We start from the raw sequence: 22365 nt of genomic DNA on the forward strand, positions 1-22365 counted from the left end.
AAAAAAAATAGTCGACGTGCGACTAAAATATGAAACTAATTGCGAGTAATTGTCATTTCGCTCGTTGTTGCCACCGAGCTGGAAGCAGGGGCACCACGTGACTCCTCTAGTGCTCGAGCCTGCTCCGTTTGTTCAGCCAGAGAGGCAGAGAAGAAGAAAGATGGCGGCTCTAGGCGAACCTAAACGGGACGCCGGGCTAACGTTTTGAGCTTTCAAACCCGAAAGGACACGAGGGCTCCACGGGCTCACCGCCGGGACAGCTTTGTAAGGGTGCCGCTTTCGCTCGCCTTCGTGGAGGTTAAATCAACGCAAACATTGGGATCGTAAAATACTAGATTCCGCTCTATCATGAGAGGGAAAAGAGGCAGGCCGCCCAAACCGCTACAAGCCGAGGACTCGTCTCCAGCTACGGCCCGAGGCTTGAGACCCAGGAGGAATCTGAAGCCCAGGTTCAGGGACAGCGGGGACGAGGACGCAGAGAGCCCCACGAGGGAGCCCGCCAAGGCGGCCAAGAAGAGGAAAGCGGGATCCGTCACGTCAACACGGGGCAGGGGACGAGGCAGAGGAGGAGGTTGTGGGAGAGGTGGAGGTTGTGGGAGAGGAGGCAAAAGGGGCCGTGGAGGGAAGCGGACGGTTGCGTCCAAAACAGTGGTGTACGACGATCACGAGAGCGACGAGGACGACGATGCTGTCAGTCTGAGGTCGGAGGAGGACGAGTTTGTGGAGGAGGAACCTCAATCCGAGGAGGACGAGGCCCTCAAAGAGGAGTCGGACTGCCTTGAAGATGATGTGCTGGACGAGCAGGAGGAGGAGGAGGCGGAGGATGATGCCAGCTACTGTACAGAGAGTAGCTTTCGGAGTCAGAGCACACACGCCAGCACTCCGGGTAAATAAACACTGTGGTCGGTCGGTGGCTACTCTGTCTCAACGTTCACTGCAGGGCTCGGGAAATGCATCCCGACGTGCTGCTGGTGACTGTTTTAGGTGCAGGAAGCAGTAAGGTTATTGTTCAAAATGGAGAATGCACACTGTATGAACACAGGCCGCAGTCAGCTCATTAGTGCTGCTGCAGGTGGATTGAATCGGATACCGTATCGCGAGCTTACTTTGTTGCCGTCACCGTCCGTCAACACATTGCCCGTCAAATATTTTCGCACATATTTTAAGAATAATTGCCAAACGGCTCTCACTCGAGATGGTATTCGGTAGCCTTTAAGTTCATAACTTAGCTGCTAGCGTGCTAGCGTTAGCAAGTAAAACTAGCTCATGCTGCCTGCTGTCACTCTGAAGTCTGAGCGTGAGATAACGGAAACTGTACGTGCTTATAAGAACCATCAACACCCACTGCTTTATAAGGGAAGAATAAAAAGTACTTCATGATTGAAGCTGATTCAGAACAAACATAATAGCTAGCTAGCTAACTTAGCGCGTAGTTAGCGCGTCTCTCATATTTACACTTTGGCAGCTTTCATCTGAGTTAACCCGACAGTTCTTCCCTCCAAAGCTCATTAAAATGACGTTTAATGTCTCTCATTGTGCCACGCCAAATAAAAAAGGGGGGGGGGGGGGGGGGGGGGTTATAACACTTAGTCTGACTAATATTTACGCAATTAGCCTGCTGGAGAGTTCATGTTTTCCTAGTTGCAGCAGCCTCATTAAGCTAATAGTGACATGTGTTGAGCCAGCTCAGCCACAGGAGCACACCTGCTAGTTTGCTACCAACTTTAAGATTCTAAAATGTTGAATGCCGTCTCCTCGAATGGTTATGACGTTATAACTGCACCTGTAGGTTTGAGAATAACGTGAATAACAACTACATTTAGAAATTGTTGACTACACAGTAGCTGCATGCTTGATGTATTTGCATCCAAAAGATGGCTATTGCCATAAAGGCCTAATATCACAGTATTTGGGCTGTGAACCTCAAAATGTATTTACGTGTGTGTGTGTGTGTGTATACGTTAAGTGTGACTCAAAAAAATGGTTTACTAATACATTTTGTGTATCCTACAGGGAAGAAAAAAGTCCGGCCTCCCCGACCTCGCACTCCCATCTTCGAGGAGAAGGAGATTCCTCCTCTCGAGCTTCCCGACACCTCCCAGGATCTCCTGGTGCCCAGCGAAGAGCTGCTCAACGCCGCCTCCATCTACGAGGTGCTGCGTAACTTCAGCACGGTGCTGCGTCTCTCCCCCTTCCGCTTCGAGGACTTCTGTGCGGCACTGGTCGGCCAGGAGCAGTGCACTTTGATAGCGGAGACCCACAACGCCCTCTTAAAAGTCATCCTACGCGAGGAGGACACCTCCAACACCACCTTCGGCCCCGCTGACCTCAAGGACAGCGTCCACTCCACTCTGTACTTCATCGACGGCATGACGTGGCCCGAGGTGTTGCGGGCGTACTGTGAGAGCGACCGGGAGTACCATCACGTCCTGCCGTACCAGGAGGTGGATGAGTATCCCTACGGACCGCTCGAAAGCAAGATCAAGGTGTTGCAGTTTTTGGTGGACCAGTTTCTCACCACCAACATCGCCCGCGAGGAGCTGATGTCCGACGGCAGCATGCTGTACGACGACCACTGCCGCGTGTGCCACCGCCTGGGCGACCTGCTGTGCTGCGAGACCTGCTCGGCGGTCTACCACCTGGAGTGTGTGAAACCACCGCTGGTGGCAGTTCCGGAGGACGAGTGGCAGTGTGAGATTTGCGTGGCGCACAAGGTGCCGGGTGTCACAGACAGTGTGACGGAGGCGCAGAAGAACAGGCCCTACATCCGCCAGGAGCCCATTGGATACGACCGCCACCAGAGGAAGTACTGGTTCCTGAACAGAAGGATTATTGTGTAAGTTAGGACCATCACTGCTCCATGATAATTACCTTTCCGTGCCAAACGGCTTAATTTCCTTAAATTCAACACAGATGTTATCATCAAATCCATTCAAAACAAAAAGAGAGAGCAGCAACATACATTTTTATCATAATACTGGATCATATTTTTATTATCTTAGGGCTTTATTATATGAAGGTATCTTACAAGTACAGTACGAGTCGTATCATTAATAGTAGTTATTTACCTCAATGCACTGTGGGAAACGTGTACTAATCATCCACGGACAACATGTCACCTTGGTCCTTTAGCAATAAAAGGTATCAGCTATGTACTACAGTTACCCGTGAACCATGAACATTTTCAATAATAGCCTTATGACCTCAGAACAAGTTTTTGTTGTTGTGAAACGAAATGCACATTTACTCTAAATATGACAAACGTGGTCCTCAAATTTGGTCAAATGATAAAACTCATGCAAACAAAAGTCAGTTGAGTGTAATTTCCCAGAAGGTTAATCTCCCGTTACCAGATGCCTCCAGCTGCTCCACTCGGAAATTTACCAACTGCTGGAAAGTGAAAGTTGCAGTGAAAACCACTTGGCAGAATGTGTCAACATGCTCCCTTGAATGAAATCATTAGTTTGACTATCTTGTCTTTTGTCTTCACTGGCAGTGATGTGTTTCCTGGTTGCCTCCTCGTTATACAGAGTCTGCTATCGTCACAGTGTGACCTGTCTTTGACACTAAGCAGGATCTTGAATGGCTGGTATCACTCTGTGTGAGCAGCTTGCTTTTGCAATTGAACTCTATGGAAATAGATTTTATTTTTCAGCTTGTTTGTACAGGGTTTCCCCTACTTGTTTTATATAGAGGTATTTCAACAGAATTGATTCAATCCAACACAAAGATCCCCAAAAAATAGAGTATAATGTATCTTTAACCAAAGTTAAAACTCTTTATTGTTATTTTTATTAATTATACAACAATGAGGAAGCAATGTGGTTCGCTGTACGTTCAACGATCTAACAGCCTGGCCTGTTCTCACTCCCCAGCGAGGTGGACGGCGAGCACGAGAAGAAGAAGATCTGGTACTACAGCACCAAGGCCCAGCTGGAGGAGCTCATGGACAGCCTGGATCGGCAGTACTGGGAGACGGACCTCCACGCCACCTTGGAGGAGATGAAGGAGGAGGTGCAGGCCCACATGGCCATCACGGAGGACCTCACCAACAGAGGCCGCGGAAACAACAGATCCTACCTCTCTGCTGCCAACGGTACAGATTCGATATATATATATATATATATATATATATATATATGTGTGTGTGTGTGTTTGTGTCCTTTAGGGTTACATTCTCAAACAGTCGTATAGAAGCTTCAGATCAGATAGTTCCTCCCCTCAGACAGCGGTGCTCTGCCATGACGACAGTTGACTCACTAACGTTAGGCGCTATCTTTTCTTCCCGCTCTCTCTCTTCAGACATCAAGCAACTGTTTTTCCTCCTCTGGCAAAGCTTTTGATTACCATGGCGGCGGTTTCCGCGCATGTTTGACAGGCTGCCATATCTGGTTTCGAAACAGTTTTCCTGCGCCTGTCACCGAACTAACTGGCGCTGTGTTTTATTGGGGGAGGGGGGGGGCGTACCGCTGGCATCCTGTCAGAAGCTAGAGGTCTGAATCGGTATTCTCTAGCCCTAAATGGAAGAAGAGATGTTTCTGTGAAGCCGTCGCAGTGCTTTTTCTCCCCCATCCTCAGTTGATTTATGGGTGTTGTTGCTTGTAGTTTCCTCTGTTAAAAGCTTGCTGCTGCCCACACCTTGCATGTCTTTGTTTAGGATTGTTGTGACACAGCTCCTTCTGTTCCAGTGGAAACTGTAGTTGATCAGCGTGTTTAGACCGACAGGAGATCTCAAGATTTTGACCTTCTGAGGACACTTTTTTTTTAACAACGAACATTTATAGAAGGATTAAAGAGGAATTGTTGTTAGTTGCAGCCCTGATTATTTTAATTGGAGCAATGGATCTTCATGTGCAAATGTAAGGAATAAAGAAAGTTATTGTACTTAACAATATTTTAATGTTTTTTTCCTGGTAAGTTATTAGTATGGACTGTATTTATTCAACACTTTAAACTTGTTTAAATCTGAAACTAGTTCATGTATCCATCCTCTTCACTTAGCAGGTGCTCAACACAGAGCATTGATATGTAATTACTGGCATTGTTTTTTAAATTTGAACAATGAATATGTTCCCCTTTTCTTTTAGATGTGATCATGGAGCGCATAAAGATCCGGCGGGAAGCAAAGAGGCGGAGAGAGGACCCGAAACAGGAAGCAGGAACGGGCTCTGTTAAAGCAGCGGAGGACGAGCTCCCCCCGCTGCTCGACAACGGAGAGCGCAAAGACGCCGAGGCCAAGGAAGACGCTGGTTCACAAGGTAAAAGACAACTTCACACACACTGTTCTGTAATTCTCTACGTGCCATTTTCTCCTAAAGTAACTCCTGAACAGAAGACCCAGCAGCACAGGGGGTAGCACTTGACTTCCTGCTAAACAGTATTGTGACCCTGCTGGTGCTGTCCGCCCTGTGTATGTATGTCACACCACAGCCGCCGCGGTTCCCCCTGCTGCTGAGGACAGCCGCGTGTCTGACCTGAGCGCCGGCTCGGCCGCCCAGGACGCAGCCGGGCCTAAAACGGAGTCCCTCGAACCCAACGAGGAACCGCAGCCCGCTCAGTCTGGGAGCCAGGAGAGCGGGGAGTCCCCTCCGGTGGCGAAGCAGGAACGGACAGGTACTCGGAGCCCAAGATGGACTGGTGTTCCCTCCGGTGTCCAGCTACCAGCAGCAAATCGCTCGCCATTCAACTCACCATTCCACCTCATGCCGGGCTGCACATCTGTCTGTGCTGGTTGCCACTAACCATACCCCTGCTCTTTTTTCGCCCTGCTCATTTGCCTTGTTGGGTGTACGGCGGCGGCTACATTTTCAGTCTCTATTACATCTGTCATTTTCTAGACGGGACGGGAAACTAAATCTGGTTTCAAGTCATTTTTCTGAATGGCAAAATTGTTGTCGTTGTTTATTCAGTTTGGACTTGAGGAGGCGTTCCAACTTTTGTTTTTTTGGGTGAATTGTAATGAAACTGAGCTCCGAGACCTCGGAGGAGGCTGTAGGTAGTAATTCAGTGTACGCGAGCCGGTGTGGCCGTTCCCTCTGTATGTTGCTATGCTAGGCACAAATACCGGATCACTGGTCTCACTTTGCTTCTGTTCAGACAGTTCGTTTATCGTTTTCGACTGAAAGCTGGAACATTTGTCTTGTTTCACATAACTAGCCTGATCCTTTTCAGATTCCCTTTCACAGAATCTCAAGCTGTTGCGGCCCATTTTCTGCCATTTGTCTTTCGTCGCCTGCTTTGCTGCATTCATTCCATGTCTTGTGTTATATATGTCGTCTCTCCCGTTTGCGCTTTTGGCACCGTGCTAGACGGCGTCCCTGGCAGCAGCTAGCACGCCGCGTCTGTCGCAACCGGCTCCTCATTCTCTATCCAATTTATGGGCGTTTGAGTGGGTTCCTGCTGCTCAAACAAAAGGCCCTCTGCCTGGAAGCCCCACCTGCTACCTCGTCAACAAAGAGCTGCATGTACATGCGAGACTCTGTCTCTTTCTCTGTCTCTCTCTCCTAACAACTCAAATGCAGAGCTGCTGTCTTGATTTGGCTCTGCAGCAAGTGCACAGCTTGTTGTGGATTTGTGGAGCCTTTCCTGTGCAAGATGGGTTTATAGGCCTAGCTGGACTAATGAAGCACTAACTGGTCCGCAAAATTCTTGAGACCTGGTGTTACATTGAACACGGTCTGACTGAGCTATATTGCGAAAATTTCCAATTTGAGAAGTTTTATGTCGTTCACACAGCTGCCGTCTTTGCTTAAAGCACATTCCTTGTAATTTACATCATTCGGTTTCACTCCGTGTACTCCTGTACTCAGTCTTTACGAACTTTTCTTCCTTGTAGATGAAGGTGTGAAAGCGGAGTCCAGCAGCGAGGACAAGCGCCCTGACGTTTCCCAAGATCAGCCGCGGTCATCTCAACCAGAGGCGAGCCACAGCCAGGCTTCAGACCTCAGGAAACCGGAGCAGCCCGACCTGGCCGATCGGTCCTCCCGGTCCTCTTTCACCACCCAGGATGGGACAGGTAAACACGAGTGAGGCTCGCGGGTCCTCCGAAAGTAGATTAACACCGACTTTTGAATCAGTGTCTCTTCAGTGGCCCTGTTTGAATCCATTTGTGTCATCTGCTCTCTGAATGACAGACGAGCACACCAACAGGGTCAAGAGTGATAACGGGAGACCGGCCAGACGGGAATCGAGTAACCAAACGGCCAGAGGCAGCAAAGAGGTGAGGCCAGGGTTCTCCAACTGCAGTCTGGAACAAAAATGTCGTTTGAGTCTGCATTTCTTTTAGGAAATCTGTTTGAAAATGAAAGAGAAGTTGAGTGAAGACTAACTTGAGTCCATAGCATCAAGGATCCTGTATCTTATTTAGGCTCCTATAAGTTCTTTATGTTAGCATAAATACTGTCTCGTAGTGTAGCTGAGTGTAACGTTCCCTCTCACCTTTCAGTCCTCTCCTGTGCGCTCCGACGGCGAATCGTCGCGTCTCAGCTTCTTAAAAAGGGACCTGACGGTGAACTTGAACAACTTGTTCAAACTGGGCCAGGAGGGTAAATACAGGGTCTACCACAACCAGTACAGCACCAACGTCCTGGCCCTGAACAAGCACCAGCACCGCGAGGACCACGACAAGAGACGCCACCTCTCCCACAAGTTCAGCCTGACCACCGCGTCGGAGTTCAAGTGGAACGGCTCCATCTACGGCTCACGGAGCCTGACCGTCTCCACCCTGCGTCTCACCATCATCCAGCTGGAGACCAATGTCCCGGGACCATTTATGCATCCTAACTGGGCGTCGCACAGGTACAACTCCTGTCCAGTTAATCTCAAGCTCGATTTGGTGATTCAGAGACCAAACGACATATTTTATTAACATAGGTTTTTGTTTGGTGATGCCTGCACTGATCTGGCGTGAAGTTCCTCTTGTTGTGGGGTGCTTAAGGAAAATACACTGACTTCTCATACCACTTTCATGTCGCTACGCTAAGTATTAAGCTTCAGTATTAAGGCCTTCAGGCAGCTTCAAGCTGCTGTAGAAACATGGCGGCCTGACCCGCTCCCTGTGTAGAAATATAGGGCTTATTCTAAGCTAACGAAAACACAATGATTCTTAGTTTCAGGGGGTTATACACTAAAATAAACGCCGTTATGAACATTATATTCCATTTCTACCAATAGATCCGCCTAAATCCTACACACTGGACCTTTTTGAAGGATACAAAAATAATTAATTTTGGTTCTTGGAAACATAATCCGGTTTAACGTGGTGAATTTCAAATATGATGAAGCTTAATGGAGAGGAAAAAAAAGCAGTTGTGCTGTGTTATCTATGGTTTTATACAGTCTCTCTCCCCTTTTTCTAGGACCAACTGGAACAAAGCAGTGCAGATGTGCAGCAAGGCCCGGGAATTTGCTCTGGCCTTGGCCATACTGGAGTGTGCCATCAAACCAGTGGTGATGCTGCCAGTATGGAAAGATTCTCTTGGACACACGAGGTAAACAGCTGTTGGCTACGCACACTAATGGCACATGAACATGTAGTGTGAACTTAAAAACAACGCGTTACACAACTCGCTCATTGGAAGGTTGTCTTTCTCTGGGCGGCTGTGAGACGAGGAATGTGTTCGGATCTTATCGTCTGTGAGAACACACAGTGTCATAAGTTAATAACCGACATCTGTCATTCTAAACTCACGAGGAAAAACTGTAATATACATTTTCATTATTCCATGTCAATAAATGATGCGATCAGTGTCCGTCTCTCTTGAAACTAGTCGGGTACATATTCAAATCACCAATTTAAACTTTTCAGTGAAGCACTGTTTAAGGCTCAAATATCACATACAGGTGTATATGTATTTATATTACAGTACAATTTATATATTATGTCATGCCTTGAACATACAGTCATACAAAAAACAAGATAAACTGACGGAAGCACACACGACCGGAACTTTGGTCAAAACATAAGGCAGCGTTATGTGGTCCATTTGAATGTCAAGGACTTTTTTTAGTACTATTTTCAACGTATTCCAGTACTTGATTTTTTTTCATCTCAAAATTCAAGCACCTTTTGCAAAGCTTTTTGAAAATAGAAGAAATGGTGCTTGAAAAAGTACTAGAAAGTCCTTGAATTTGATTTTGTAATGTCTGTATGAACCCTGGGGCTCCAGCTCCTTCTCATCTGTGTCACCACTCCAGTGAGTGTTGACCAAACAAGCAGCGCGCTCAATAATAACTTTACTGGTTCAATACTGCCCGTGCACCTTGCATCTCAGTTACACACTGTACTTCCTTGCCTTCAGGCTACTTCGTATGACCTCCATGGAGCGGGAGGATAAGGAGAAGGTGAAGAAGCGCGAGAAGAAGCTGGAGGATGAGGAGACACTGCTACAGGCCACCTGGGTGAAGTACACCATCCCCATTAAGCACCAGGTAAACCAACGGCATCTGTCATCCAGCTCCTCATGAGGCCGCAGAGGAGGTTTTAAATCATGCATCCTGATCCAGAGCAGTGCTTCCCAAAGCTTTCTATCAGACGTAATGCCACAGGCCTTTCAGATTAACCATCCATTACTTTTATTAATTACGTTTAAAACTAGTTTTCACACACGTTTAGTAAAGATAATTTGCAATCTCTCTACGTTCCCTCTGACCACTGCAGAAGTACCTCCTTAGCTTGATGTGTAGACCTGTTGTGGTTCTTCTTCTGAAAGTCATTGTGGACCTCACTTCTGTGTTTATCCATCAAGGTGTGGAAGCAGAAAGGGGAGGAGTACAGAGTGACCGGGTATGGTGGCTGGAGTTGGGTCAGCAAGACTCACGTGCCGCGGTTCGTCCCAAAGCTGCCAGGGAACACAAACGTTAACTACCGCAAAGAGCTGGAGGGTAAAGGCTAAACTGGCAATATCCCCTCAATGAATTCTCCTGCTGCTGACACTATTGGCTCATACTATGATTTTTTTTTTTCCCACCATCTTCATAGCTAAAATGAGGAAGCAAAATGCAGCGGCTTGTACTAATAAGCAGAAGAAGTTGATGGAAAATAAGAAGCAGGATCCTCGGAACGCACCGCACGGGGACAATGAGCAAGCGTCCGTCACTGCTTCTTCTCAGAGCACTTCATCAGAGGAGGACTGCAAACCCCCGACCCCAAAGGAGGAAGAAAAGCCCAAGGAGGAGGAGCAGGGAAAGAAAGAAGGAGAGAAGAGTGAAGATGAAAAAATGGAGGTTGACCCCTGCTCAGAAACTGCTGCTTCAAGTGTCGAGAAAGGTAAATATTTGAGATTCATTTCCTTCTCCTTTTATCTTTTGGATTTATTTTGGAGCTATTTATGGATGAATGTGTGTTTCCATCATCCACTGACCTCTGTGACTCTTTGTTATAGATCAAGCTGAAAACAGAGACTCCTCCTCGCCCTCTGTGTCGCCTGTGAGGGAGGAGCCAATCCAGAAAGTTGAACAACCCAAGAGCGAGGCGACCGCTGCGTCAAAGACCTACTACGATGTTGTGAACGTCAGCGAGGGCTTCCAGCTGCGGACAGCTTACAAGAAGAAAGTGAAGCCTTCCAAACTGGATGGGCTTTTGGAGCGGCGGGTGAAACAGTTCACCTTGGAGGAGAAGCAGAGGCTCGAGCGATTAAGACAGGCTGCACTGCTGTCCAAAAATGCTGCCACAAAGCCTACATCCGGAGTTAAGACCGAAGGATCCACATTAGGGAAACAGCAGCCTGCTGTGACCCCGTGTGTGAAAAAAGAGGAGGAGGAGGAGGGCCCTCAGGTGAAAGACCACGTGGTTAAAAAGCTTAACTTTGAGCAGGAGCAGACGAAGATAAAGGCCGACACCGACGTCAAATCCGAAACCACGGAACCCAAGCAGACGGAGGTAAATGCTGCGCAGGGGAACTGCGGGGAGACCGTAGCTCACAAAGAAGTGAACGGAGGACCCCTATCGAGCACCGAGCCCAACGGTAAAAACAATTGTATATCGGACGCAATAGAAAGTAAAGAAAAAACACAGAGGCCAGAGGTGGCTCGAGTGGGAGAGAATGCTAAGAAACGTGGGTACGAGGAAATGGAGCAGAGCTGTGGACAGAGCACGGAGGTAGACCAAAGCCAGACCGGGCCTGTGCAGGTGAACGGGAAAACTGGGCTCACCGCCCCTGCAGACTCCAACACCAACTCGGACCCAGCCAGTCAAGACCAAGGTGACATCAAAGAGACTGTCAAGTCTCTGATGAATGGTAAGCTCTCTCAAAATGATGTCTCCGACATATGTCACCCACCTCCCCTGAAAGTCCCGAAATTAGAGAACCACGTGGCAGAGAAAGGAGACTCTCTCAACAAGGCTGTGGATGTGGCCATGGACGGAGAGGGGACACTACCCGCTAAGCCTCCATCCTCGAGCCCTTCTTGCCTGAATAGTAATAACGGCTCAGCTGACGCCACCACCGCGGAGTCCCAAAATGTGGCGACAACCGATCTGTCCAGCAAGATCAGTAAGTCTGATGCGACGCCTCAAGCGGCAAGCAGCGCAGTCTCCTCTGTCACCACCACCCAGCTCAGCTCCAGGGCATTTGGCTCTCAGAGGACTAAACCGCCAATAGCCGACACCAAGACGGGCCCTTCAACCAGCTCCATGACGATCAGTAAGGAGTATTCCACCAAAGACCGGATCAGCCTTCTCAGGTTCTCCAAGTCCAAGAAGGCCCGCTCAGGGACGGCCCTGCCGTCCTACCGCAAGTTCGTGACCAAGAGCAGCAAGAAGAGCATCTTCATCCTGCCTAATGACGACCTGAAGAGAATGGCGAGGAGGGCGGGCATCAGAGAGGTGCCCATCTTCAACTACAACGCCAAGCCCGCCCTGGATATATGGCCCTACCCCTCACCTCGGCCCACTTTTGGGATCACGTGGAGGTTGGTAACGCATTTAGATCTTTTTACACTGTTTGGGATGCTTAGCTAGCAATTAGTACACATAAACAATAGTCATTTGTAAATCTTTTAGTTATTTTGAACAATATCATGATTTAATATTGCAACTTTAGCAAGGACACTAATGAATGACATCAGTTGCCATTGCTGATGGGTTTAAAAATACAGTAAATACAATTGTGTATGTAAATATACTTGCGGTTGTTGGAGTTATTAGCTCATGTTTTCTTCTGACTGTGTCCCATTCAGGTACCGTCTCCAGACTGTGAGGTCGCTGGCTGGGGTCAGCCTGATGCTGAGGCTGCTGTGGGGCTGCCTGAGGTGGGACGACATGGCTGTTAAGCCCTCTGCTGCTGTGGGGACGACACGGAAAGGTGAGAGAATGCTGTACACTGACGTCTTCACCTGTACTGGACTTACATTAGTCTCCACTTCACACATATAACTACTTCTTCTTCTTCTTCTTATTACTTTTTTAACAAAACACCGGCGTGTCCACCTTCCAATGCTTGAATGAGTGCTCGCAGTAATGAATGGCTGCCATTTAAAATAATTGTGACAATATGTTTTTATTCCTGCCACAGAAACCACGGACACGGACATCACCACAACAGAGATCATAAAACGGAGAGACGTGGGGCCTTACGGCATCCGCTCAGAGTACTGCATCAGGAAGATCATCTGTCCGCTCGGAAACAGAGACGCTCCCAAAGGTAAAAAAGCTAAACATCAGAAACAATGGAATAAATTGAGTTTGCTAATTTGAAGAATGACCCTGATTGATTGCTGAAAGAGTTCATATAATAACATTTGTTTCTCTCTTCCCGTGAGTAGAAACGCCGACTCCACAGAGGAAAGGCCTGCGCTCAAGCGCCTTGAGGCCGAAGAAGCACGAGCCAGCGAAGCTGACCGGGCCTATAGCTGTGGAGACATGGGTGGCTGAAGAGGACCTGGAGCTGTGGGAGATCAGGGCTTTTGCTGAAAGGTGAGAAACGCACAGCAAGCTCCCGCTGGGGAACACTGAAGTATTCTGATCGGGGCACTGATTCACCTGATTGTCATCATTTTTCCTTCCTACAGAGTTGAGAGGGAGAAGTCGCAGGGTATTGATTCCTCTAAGACTGGTAGTAGTCTGAAGACGGCAGAGGAAGTCAAGGCCCATCTGGAGAATCAGCTGAAACAGGCCAGACTTGCTGCCCAACAGGTGCGGACAATGTACACTGCACACACAGCCCTTGTTCGGGTAGCACTATTCTTGGAGGTTAACATATTCTCTAAATGTCTTAAATGTCTTAAACAGAAACGTCTGGAACCGCTGAGGCCGGGTACACCCGCCGGCACTCCCACCACCTCGGCCGGCACTCCCAGCACCCCGGCGTTCGTGGGCCAGAGGACAGGTCAGGTCACACCCGGAGCTAAGATGGTCCTGGCCTCCAAACTGAGCCCTCCGGTTTCCTTTCAGCAAGACAAGAACTTCCATCAGTCTTTTGCGTCCTGGGTGAAGCAGGGTCAGACCAACAACACCTCAGGTAAGCCCGAACCCAATGAGAGGGTGATTTGAATGATCCCATCAGAAATCCTACGTAGACTGGTTGTGCGCGTTGTCATCCATCATCTGTTAGAGGCAGGCAGACAAACAACCTTTTCACAAGACACGTTTTTTGGGGTTTTCCCTTTATTTATTTTTATTTTTAATGCTGTTCGACGGGCATCTCAGTCTGTAAGAAGTCAACCATCGGCATGACTTTCCACAACTGTTCGTTTTTTGTGTCAATTCCTCACATTAATAAATGTGATTGGCTCGTGGTGTCCACTTTCAGCCCTGTTAAAACAGAATTTTCAATTGAATTGTTTCAAATGGACACAGGAGAGAGCCTGTGTCTCATCCAACATTCAAACAATAATCCCAAAATTCGAAAATGTCCGCCCCCTTGGTTGACTCAGACCTCCCAGTGGACACCACAGCCATTCGCTGGCTATCGCGGTGGCCCTTGCGTGACTGCAGGTGGCATGGTGTGTCTTGCAGCCCCCGTTGGCTCGGTGACCACCGTGGCTAGCGGCGTCGCCACCTCCGAGCAAACCTTCCAGATCGCTGGCAGCCCATTGGCTGTGGCTGGCCAGGTCCTCGCCGCCAAACTCCCGCTCCCCGCTAACAGCAAGATTGTCACGCCCACCGCACAAGGAGGTAGGGAGCACGAGTGTCATCCATGTGCCGCTGGTTTGTGCTTACACTTGCCAAAATGGATGGAAGAGTGTCGTGTGGCAGGCAGAATCTATTGGCGCTGAGCATGGATTTTTTTTTTTTTTTTTTAACATTATATGGAAGAGCTTCTCTGACCGGAAATTTTGTCGCAGTTTTTTTGTGTATAATCTACAGTTCTCCCATGAACTGAATGTTTTTAAAATGTTTTACAATATCTTTAGTGTACTTCCCCACACACAGTGCATGCCTCGCCGCTTCTGTACATCCTCGCCCTGCATCTCTGCATGTACCCCGTGCCCATTTGCTTCTTTCCTTACATAATCGTGCTTATCAACAGGCGTAGTCCAGCAGAAAGTCCTGGGCATTTTCCCCTCGGGGCCCCCTGCGAACCTGAGGACGTACAGCACACTACACCCTACGACTGGCAACATCAACCTCAGAGCCAGCACGTCCTCTACCACCCAGCAGCAGGTCTCAAGCCTTTCCTATCGTCCTTTTCACATGAATCTTGGGTAAATATTAACCGCAGTGATTGATAATTTTTACCTTTGGCTTTGTGTTCCAGGTTGTCGCAGCAGGAGGCCAAATGCAGCCTGTGACGACGATGGGCCAGTCCCTGACCCCGGCTACCTCTGTGGGCGCAACAATGGCCGGAGGTCCAGCCTTGGCTCAGCAAGGTGTACTGTCTAACTGATCTGATTTCATTTCGCAAATGAATGTCTTCAGCCTTCTGTGGCTCAAACATAGCATTCTTACTCGCCCCCCCCCCCCCCTCCAGGCCAACCTCAGCCGGCTGTGACACAGACGGGTCCTGCTTCTACACCTGTTCAGAGGGCAGCGGGTCCTGCACCAACACCTCATGCAGCCACCACAGCACCTGGACAGTCACCTGTAGCTTCGTCCCAGACCAACAGACCACAGCAGGGTCAAGTTAAGCTCACTATGGCACAGCTCCTGCAGCTGACACAGGGTGCTCAGGTGAGGGCAACATTTTTTTTGTTCTCCTGTTGTGAAAGTCTTAAAATGTTTTAAAGTCCTCATGACTTTGTTTTGAATGATACAAAGAGAGAATTATATCGCTGTCAGCTAAAGGCGAGACTCCTTTTGTCTGCAACTCTGCAGGGTGGAAACCCAGGTCTGACGGTGGTGATCCAGGGTCAGGGCCAGACCCAGGGACAGCTGCAAATCATCCCCCAGGGAGTAACAGTCATTCCCGTTCCTGGTCAGCAGCTAATGCAGGCAGCCATGCCCAACGGCCAGGTCCAGCGCTTCCTCTTCACTCCCATCCCCCCATCCTCATCAGCCGCAACTTCAGCACCCACTCAGACCCCTCAAGCCCAAGTCTCAACGCCGACTCAAGCCGGAACCCCTGCGCAAGTCCAGACGACTCCCTCGGCCCTAGGCCAAACCCAAATGCCATCCCCCGTACCCGCTCCAACGCAAATGCCAAGCTTGGCGCCCACAGTCCCTGTGCAAACCCGAGTTGCAGCCGCTACCACCCCGTTATCAGTCCCTGCACAGTCTCAAATATCCACTCCTGTGCCGGCCCTGCCTCACGTTGCAGCCCAGGCCTCCACACCAGCCTCTGTCCCCGCACAACCCCAAGTGGCAAGAACTGTGCCTACCCCGTCACAAAATGCAGGCCCGGCCATGTCTCAGACGGTCTTCGCCTCAGCTTCAACCCCTGCGCAAACCCAGGTCTCCACCCTCGCCCCAGGTTCATTCCCAACACAAACTGCAGCGTCGCTCCCTGTCCTGGGACACGTCGCGCCTCAAGCCCAGATCCAGACCCATGCCTTCAGCCATGTCCCTGCTTTAGCCCCGGTCTCAGTCAAGGCGGCCGCCACAGCAGCCGCTTCTAACTCGGCCCAAACGTTTGCTTCCCCCTCTCTTCCCTCGCCTGTCCAAGTTCCAACCCCGGCTCTTGCTCCGGTCTCTGCTCCCGTCCTAGCTGTTGTGTCCACCACCCATATCGCTGTCCCGTCCCCAGCCAGAGCTCTCACCCAAATCCAGGCCACGGCACCGGTTCCCCTTCACGCTGCTGTGGCCAACGCTGTCGTCACACCAGTCACCGCCACCTTTACAACACCCTCAGTGCCAGGTAAGGAGCCCAACACAGTTCCCACAAACACACATCAACAGCACCCTGTTTTAGTCATTGTCTATACACAATGGTTGACTTGTTTAATGCATTGCTTGTTCTTGCTTCTCTGTCCTGTTGTAGCTCTGACCGAGCAGAGGGCAGCTCAGCCCCAGGTTTGGACTCCGGCATCATCTCAAGCTCAGACTCCTGTTCAGCCAGCTCAGCAGGCTGCTGCTCCAGCGCAGACACTCGGCCTGGCCACTGTGCCCGCTTCTGCATCGGTCTCCATGCATCCATCACCTGTCACCCTTCTGCCTCAAGCAGCTCTTCCTCCTCAAGCTCAAGGACACGTCCAGCACCCTACCGTTGTGTCCATGCAGCATGTGTCTCAAATCCCGGTCTCAGCAGTGCAGGTTCATATGGGACTACCAGTCTCTTCTGTTGTTACTACGGTCAGACCCACGCAGCCTCAGCTCCAGCCCCAAACCCTTGCTCAACTTCAACCCCAGCGTCAAACCCAGATCCGTGCACAGATTCAGGTCCAGCCCTTTGGCCAAGTCCAACAAATGCCTCACATTCCGACTCAAGCCCATCTCCAGGCGCAAGCCCAAAGCCACCCCCAGGTCCGAGTTCAGTTTCAGCCACAACCTCAGCAACCGCCCCATGCCCAAGTACAGCCCATTGCTCAAAATCAACCTCAGGTGCAGTTTCAGTCCCAAAACCAAACTTTGACCCAGCCGCAGGTCCAGGCCCAGCTCCAAACAAGGGTGCAGCCTCAGTACTACCCCCAGGTACAGGCTTCATTTCAAACACAGGCTCAAACCCAACCCCAGGTTCAATCTCAACCCCAGGTTCAGTCTCAGGCCCAAACTCAGTTACAGCTACAGCCCCAGATCCAAACCCAACTGCATCCCCAGGTTCAGGTCCAGTTCCAGCAACAGAGCCACGTTCACCCACAACCACAGACCCTGCAGCAACCCCAGGTACAAACTCAAGTCCAAACCCAGCCCCAGTTTCAAGTCCAGTCACCGCAGCAGACCCAGGTCCAGCAACAGCTTCAGGTCCAAGCCCAACCCCAAGTCCAAGCTAAGCTCCAAGTCCAGTTCCAGCCTCAGAACCAAACTCAAGTTCAAGCGCAGCCTCAGCTTCAGGTCCAGTCTCCGATCAGGCATCAGCTCATCACCGTTCCAGGCCTCCAACAGCCTGTCCAGCTTCTCTCGGCTCTGCCGCCCCATGTTGCTGCTCAGATCCAAGCCCAGATCCAGGCACAGGCACAGGCACAGCAGCAGGGTGGGGCAGTTCCCCAGCAGATCAAACTGCAGCTGCCAATCCAGATCCAGCAGACAGGGGGGCAAATCCAGGCCCACCAAATCCAGAACATGGTGACAATACAGGCACCAGCGAGCGTCCAGGAGCAGCTCCAAAGAATACAGCAGCAGCAGCAGCAACAACAGCAGCTGCAGCAGCAGCAGCAGCAACAACAACAACAACAACAACAACAGCAACAGCAGCAGCAACAACAACAACAACAGCAGCAGCAACAGCAACAAAAACCAAAGAAGAAGAAACACCAGGAGGTTAAAAGGGAACAGAAAGAGCAGAGTCTGCAGGCCGTTAGCCCCGGGGATGGCATCCAAAAGCAGGTGTGACAAAAAACAGAAAACTTCAGTGATTCATTTCTTACAGCGTTTAAAAACTTTTAATATTAACAAAAAGTGTTTTTGTTGTCAGGTGGTCGTGAAGCAGAACGCTACAGCGGAACAGCTGAAACAGAAGAAGAGCCTGGCTGCCGCTGAGAGAGAGGAGAACCAGAGGTTTGGGGCTTGATAATCACAGAAATGTGGGGATTTATGACAAATGTTGGATGACGGTTGTATTTTCATGGTATTCACTTCGCTCTTGTTGTCTCCGGCGCCCCCTGCTGTCCTCTGTTTTCAGAATGATCGTGTGCAACCAGGTGATGAAGTTCATCCTCGACAAGATCGAGAAGGACGAGAAGCAGGCGGCGAAGAAGAGGAAGAAGGAGGAGGTGGTGGAGCAGAAACGCTCAAGGCAGAACGCCACCAAGCTGACCGGGCTGCTGTACAAGCACAAGGAGCAGCTGAAGGCGGAGATCCTGAAGAAGAGGGCCCTGCTGGACAAGGAGCTGCAGCTGCAAGTACAGGTGAGCGCCCGGTCCGCCTCCGTCGAGATGGTAAGAGATGCACCAGAAATGCCGGACATTACATTACATGTGTTGTCTCCTTCTCAGGAGGAGCTGAGGCGGGACATAGCCAGGCTACAAAAAGAAAAGGACAAAGCCAGAACCGCCATCACTCAGGCCGCCGCAGCGACGGTCAAGGCGGCCTCTTCTCACTCCTCCCATCCCTCTCACGCCACACATTCCTCTCACAGCGCCCACGCGGCGTCCTCGCCGTCCTCGTCGTCCTCGTCCCACAAACGCAAGAGGGAAGAGGAGCGGGACAAAGACAGGATCAAAGACAGGGACCGGCACCACGACAAGGACAAGCATCACGACAAGGACAAGAAGCGGGACCGGGACAAGGACCGAGACAGATGTCGGGACCGAGACAAAGACCGAGACGGGGATCGAGAGAAGGAGAAGGAGCGGGAGCGGGACAGACATCGGGACAGAGACAAAGACAAGGACAAAGACAGGGACAGAGACAAGGACGGAGATAAGGACGGAGACAAGGACGGAGATTCCAGCTCGTCCAAACACAAGAAGAAGAAGAAGCTGTCTTCTACCTCAAAGGATCACAAGAAGGACACCAAGTTGTACTGCGTCTGCAAAACGGCCTACGACGAGTCAAAGTAAGCTCTCTGGAGAAGAAAAAAAGACGCTAAACTGTTGCGATTGCATTACAACGACACAAACTAACGACCTTTTCCCCCCTCAGGTTTTACATCGGGTGCGACCTGTGCTCCAACTGGTTCCACGGCGTGTGTGTCGGCATCACGGAGAAAGAGGCCAAGAAGCTGGAGGACTTTGTGTGCAACGACTGCAAACGCGGTCAGGAGGGAGCGAGCAACGAGGAGTTGTTCTGCATCTGCCGGACGCCGTACGACGAATCGCAGTAAGGCTCCTCCCGCGACCTCGCACACGCTGTCGTCGGCTTTCAGCGGCGTTTCATAGGTGCGCTAACGTGTCCGATTCTCACCCACAGATTCTACATCGGCTGCGACCGCTGCCAGAACTGGTACCACGGCCGGTGCGTGGGCATCCTGCAGAGTGAGGCCAATCAAATCGACCTGTACGTCTGCCCGCAGTGTCAGTCAACGGAGGATGCCATGACAGTCCTCACGCCGCTCACCGACAAGGACTATGAGGGGTTGAAAAGAATACTACGCTCGTTACAGGTATGGAACCTGTGTTTGTCAAGGTGTCTTTAATTATACTAAATCGAATAACTTTTTACGGCCAGAAAACGAGCAGCAAATTCTAAATGACGTAAAGAGAAATTCTACAAATATTTTTTTTTTGATTTTGGTATTTGTGATTCTCTATATTGAGAATGTGTTCTGTAAGCGTTTTCGTGTTATTCCAACAGACTCACAAGATGGCCTGGCCTTTCCTTGAACCGGTGGATCCCCACGACGCACCCGATTATTACCGCGTCATCAAGGAGCCGATGGGTAAGAACAAATCGTCGCCGTTGTTTGGAGGAAATGTCTCGTGCATTCTATTCAAAGAAAAATCACACATTTCTCTTTCCCTTGCAGACTTTTCCACAATGGAAACCCGCTTGCAAAAGCGACACTACCACAAGCTCACCGAGTTTGTGGCCGACGTGACCAAAATCTTCGACAACTGTCGCTATTACAACCCCAACGACACGCCGTTCTTTCAGTGCGCCGAGGTGCTCGAAGCCTTCTTTGTACAGAAGCTCAAAGGTTTCAAAGCGAGCAGGTAAGGTCGGGTGCTCCTGCTGCTGCAGACTCTCCGGGTTCCCCGAGTTTCTCTCTCCTCCTCCACGCTTAACGTTTCGCGTGTCGTGAAGCTGTGACTGGCTGTCATGTCGTCCTTTTCTTTATTTATGCGTTTATGCCCTTCACTCACTTTTGTTCATACCACTGGCATGAGTAGCGAGTGTCATTTTGCAGTAGCTCGTGCTCTCCTTTTGTAGACTAGAGTTGGCTTTGCACTGTCGCCGTTGCTCGTCCGTACTAAAAACAACGGAGCTGCCGAAGCTTTAGGACATCCCGTCCGATGTCTTAACATAACTCGACGCCGTGTTACATCTGTACCGTGTGTGTCATCTCGCATTTGTGTCTGTTCACTTGTTTGCTGCATGCCTTTTTGATTTATGCCATCCCATTTTTTCTTCTTTCTTGCAGATTGTCAGATTCTTAAGTGGGCCAGTCTAGCTGGAGTCTGGACTGGATGCTGGGGGTCTCTAGTAATAATGAAATGGGAACTTTCGATTTCCAGAACGGCAAACAAAATAAAACAAAACAAATCTGTTGATAAAGAAAAAAAAAATACACAAAAACACCAATTGTGCTTTCATGTAAATTCCACCAATTTAACATTTTTTTTTTGGTTACTTCAATATTCAGTTTAGTCACAATGGCAGCCATGTTGAGATGCGTTTACCATGTAATCGAGGGACAAGCTTTCTTCTCATCATGTCCTTAAATCTGGCCTTTGTTGAACAGTCCTTTGTGTTTTCAGTGGGATTTTAAATGCATTTGACTTCCTAACATGTATTTATTTTCTGTTACACATCTGAGTTGGATTGGATAATGTGTTGACCTTGCCAGGTATAAGAAACGTATATAAAGCTGCATATTTTATTATCTAGAGATATTTATGAGAAGTTCTGTATGTTACATCCCTTTTGAGTTTGATCGAGCTGGCTGTTAAGGTGGTTGTCTTGAATGTACATACTTTTTATCATGTACAGCGGTTGTAAGATATGTCTAACTCTTGTGTTTGAATGTTTTTAAAAAGAATTATGAAGCAAATCATTTTAGATGGTATTATTTTATGAGACTAAAAATGTACTACAAAGAGCGAGGAATCCTTGCGTCACACAGTAACCTCAGTTTGTAGTTGTGGAAGATTTCCTTCACTAATAAAAGCATTCCCAGTGAATTTACACCAACACGGCTTCAGGATCCTCCGCCGACCTCTTTGCATCCTCTGTGTTTGTTTTTTGTCGAGATGTCGCGACCGTAAATGAAAGAAAACTGCGAAGGGCTCTCAACTTTCCTCTCCCCTCTCTCCGCATTCTGTAGGTCTCATAACAACAAGCTACAGTGTTCGTCAGCCTCTTAGAAAGCACCGCACATTGCTCAAACAAAATGCACTTGCCAAGAATATGGCTTTTTCTGAACTGTAAACTCTGTGACAGACTCGGCCTCGTCCCGTGTGTGGGATCAGCTCCCCTGACTGTCGGTGTAGCCAGCGCTGCTGCTCTCGCAGAGCTGTTCAGGCAGAGCTGTCCATTTCAGCTCTAAGGGACCTTGTTTTTGTCTTTTTTGGACCTGTCTTCATCAGTGGGACTGTACTGAGGAGCGCGAGCGACTGAGGCGTTTCAGAAGAAAAGTTTACCTCGGAGAAAAAGACTCTTAAGGAGCTCTCATATTTCTATGTTTATTTTTTGATCTCAGTCTTTTTTTCTTTTTTTTCTTGTTAAAAAAAACAAACCCTCAGGCCATCCTTGTGGTCATCATGTCCAATGAGAAATAGGAAATGAAATAATGTATTGAGAGTTTCTTGTCTAAATTTCGGATATCACAGTGGAACTTTTTATTTTTTCCTCCCGTTTCCACACATTGTTTCGTCTGAAGTGGCATGAAAGAGAGTTGTACTGAATATCTGGACACCAGTAGTCTGCTTGGTTAAACTTCTATAACCTCCTGAAAGTACAGTAATAAGCTATTGTAAATGGACTGCTCTGCGGTAGTGACTGACTGAGGAGGATGAAGCAACATGTTTGAAGGCTCCTGCCCTGTTTGTAAAAAAAAAAAAAAAAAAAAACACATTTCAACTTGATTTCTTTTTCTTTTTTTGTATTACATCTGAAGAAATATTGATGTATATGGAACTTAATAAAAATGAAAAGACTGAGTTCTTCCTTGTGTGTTTGTGGCAGGCGGTGACATATGGAAGTGTTGACATCTATATGAAAGTTTTTAAATGTTT

At 49.1% G+C, this 22365-nt stretch overlaps 1 protein-coding gene across 3 annotated transcripts; it reads left to right on the plus strand.

Moving 5' to 3' along the window:
• The first annotated feature begins 133 nt into the window (after positions 1 to 133).
• bptf (bromodomain PHD finger transcription factor) lies at positions 134 to 22290 on the plus strand. 3 transcript variants are annotated; one of them, XM_076083751.1, is made up of 32 exons: positions 134 to 886; positions 2014 to 2836; positions 3876 to 4096; positions 5088 to 5258; positions 5431 to 5613; positions 6836 to 7015; positions 7134 to 7219; positions 7445 to 7797; positions 8358 to 8489; positions 9300 to 9429; positions 9747 to 9882; positions 9980 to 10267; positions 10383 to 11910; positions 12178 to 12302; positions 12513 to 12641; positions 12763 to 12913; positions 13009 to 13132; positions 13229 to 13457; positions 13955 to 14113; positions 14469 to 14602; positions 14697 to 14808; positions 14910 to 15109; positions 15254 to 16232; positions 16356 to 17857; positions 17946 to 18028; positions 18153 to 18378; positions 18466 to 19028; positions 19115 to 19291; positions 19382 to 19574; positions 19766 to 19850; positions 19938 to 20124; positions 20553 to 22290. In XM_076083751.1, exons 1-32 carry the CDS (start codon positions 349 to 351, stop codon positions 20566 to 20568), a joined length of 10143 nt encoding a protein of 3380 aa, XP_075939866.1. In that variant the 5' UTR covers positions 134 to 348; the 3' UTR covers positions 20569 to 22290. The 3 variants fall into 3 exon arrangements, with proteins under 3 accessions (XP_075939866.1, XP_075939874.1, XP_075939881.1); XM_076083759.1 differs by lacking the exon at positions 13955 to 14113; XM_076083766.1 differs by lacking the exon at positions 5431 to 5613.
• The last annotated feature ends 75 nt before the right edge of the window (positions 22291 to 22365 follow it).

This window comes from Anarhichas minor, unplaced genomic scaffold (genome assembly GCF_050575085.1).
Source record: "Anarhichas minor isolate MPS153535 unplaced genomic scaffold, ASM5057508v1 ptg000007l, whole genome shotgun sequence".
NCBI lineage: Eukaryota > Metazoa > Chordata > Actinopteri > Perciformes > Anarhichadidae > Anarhichas > Anarhichas minor.

Bases quoted from the DNA above. Each gene is read 5' to 3' on its own strand.
- bptf (XM_076083751.1), top strand. From the start codon at position 349: ATGAGAGGGAAAAGAGGCAGGCCGCCCAAACCGCTACAAGCCGAGGAC. The intron at 7,220-7,444 runs GTGAGGCCAGGG...CTCACCTTTCAG, and splicing joins CGGCCAGAGGCAGCAAAGAG to TCCTCTCCTGTGCGCTCCGA. The intron at 9,430-9,746 runs GTAAACCAACGG...TTATCCATCAAG, and splicing joins CCATCCCCATTAAGCACCAG to GTGTGGAAGCAGAAAGGGGA.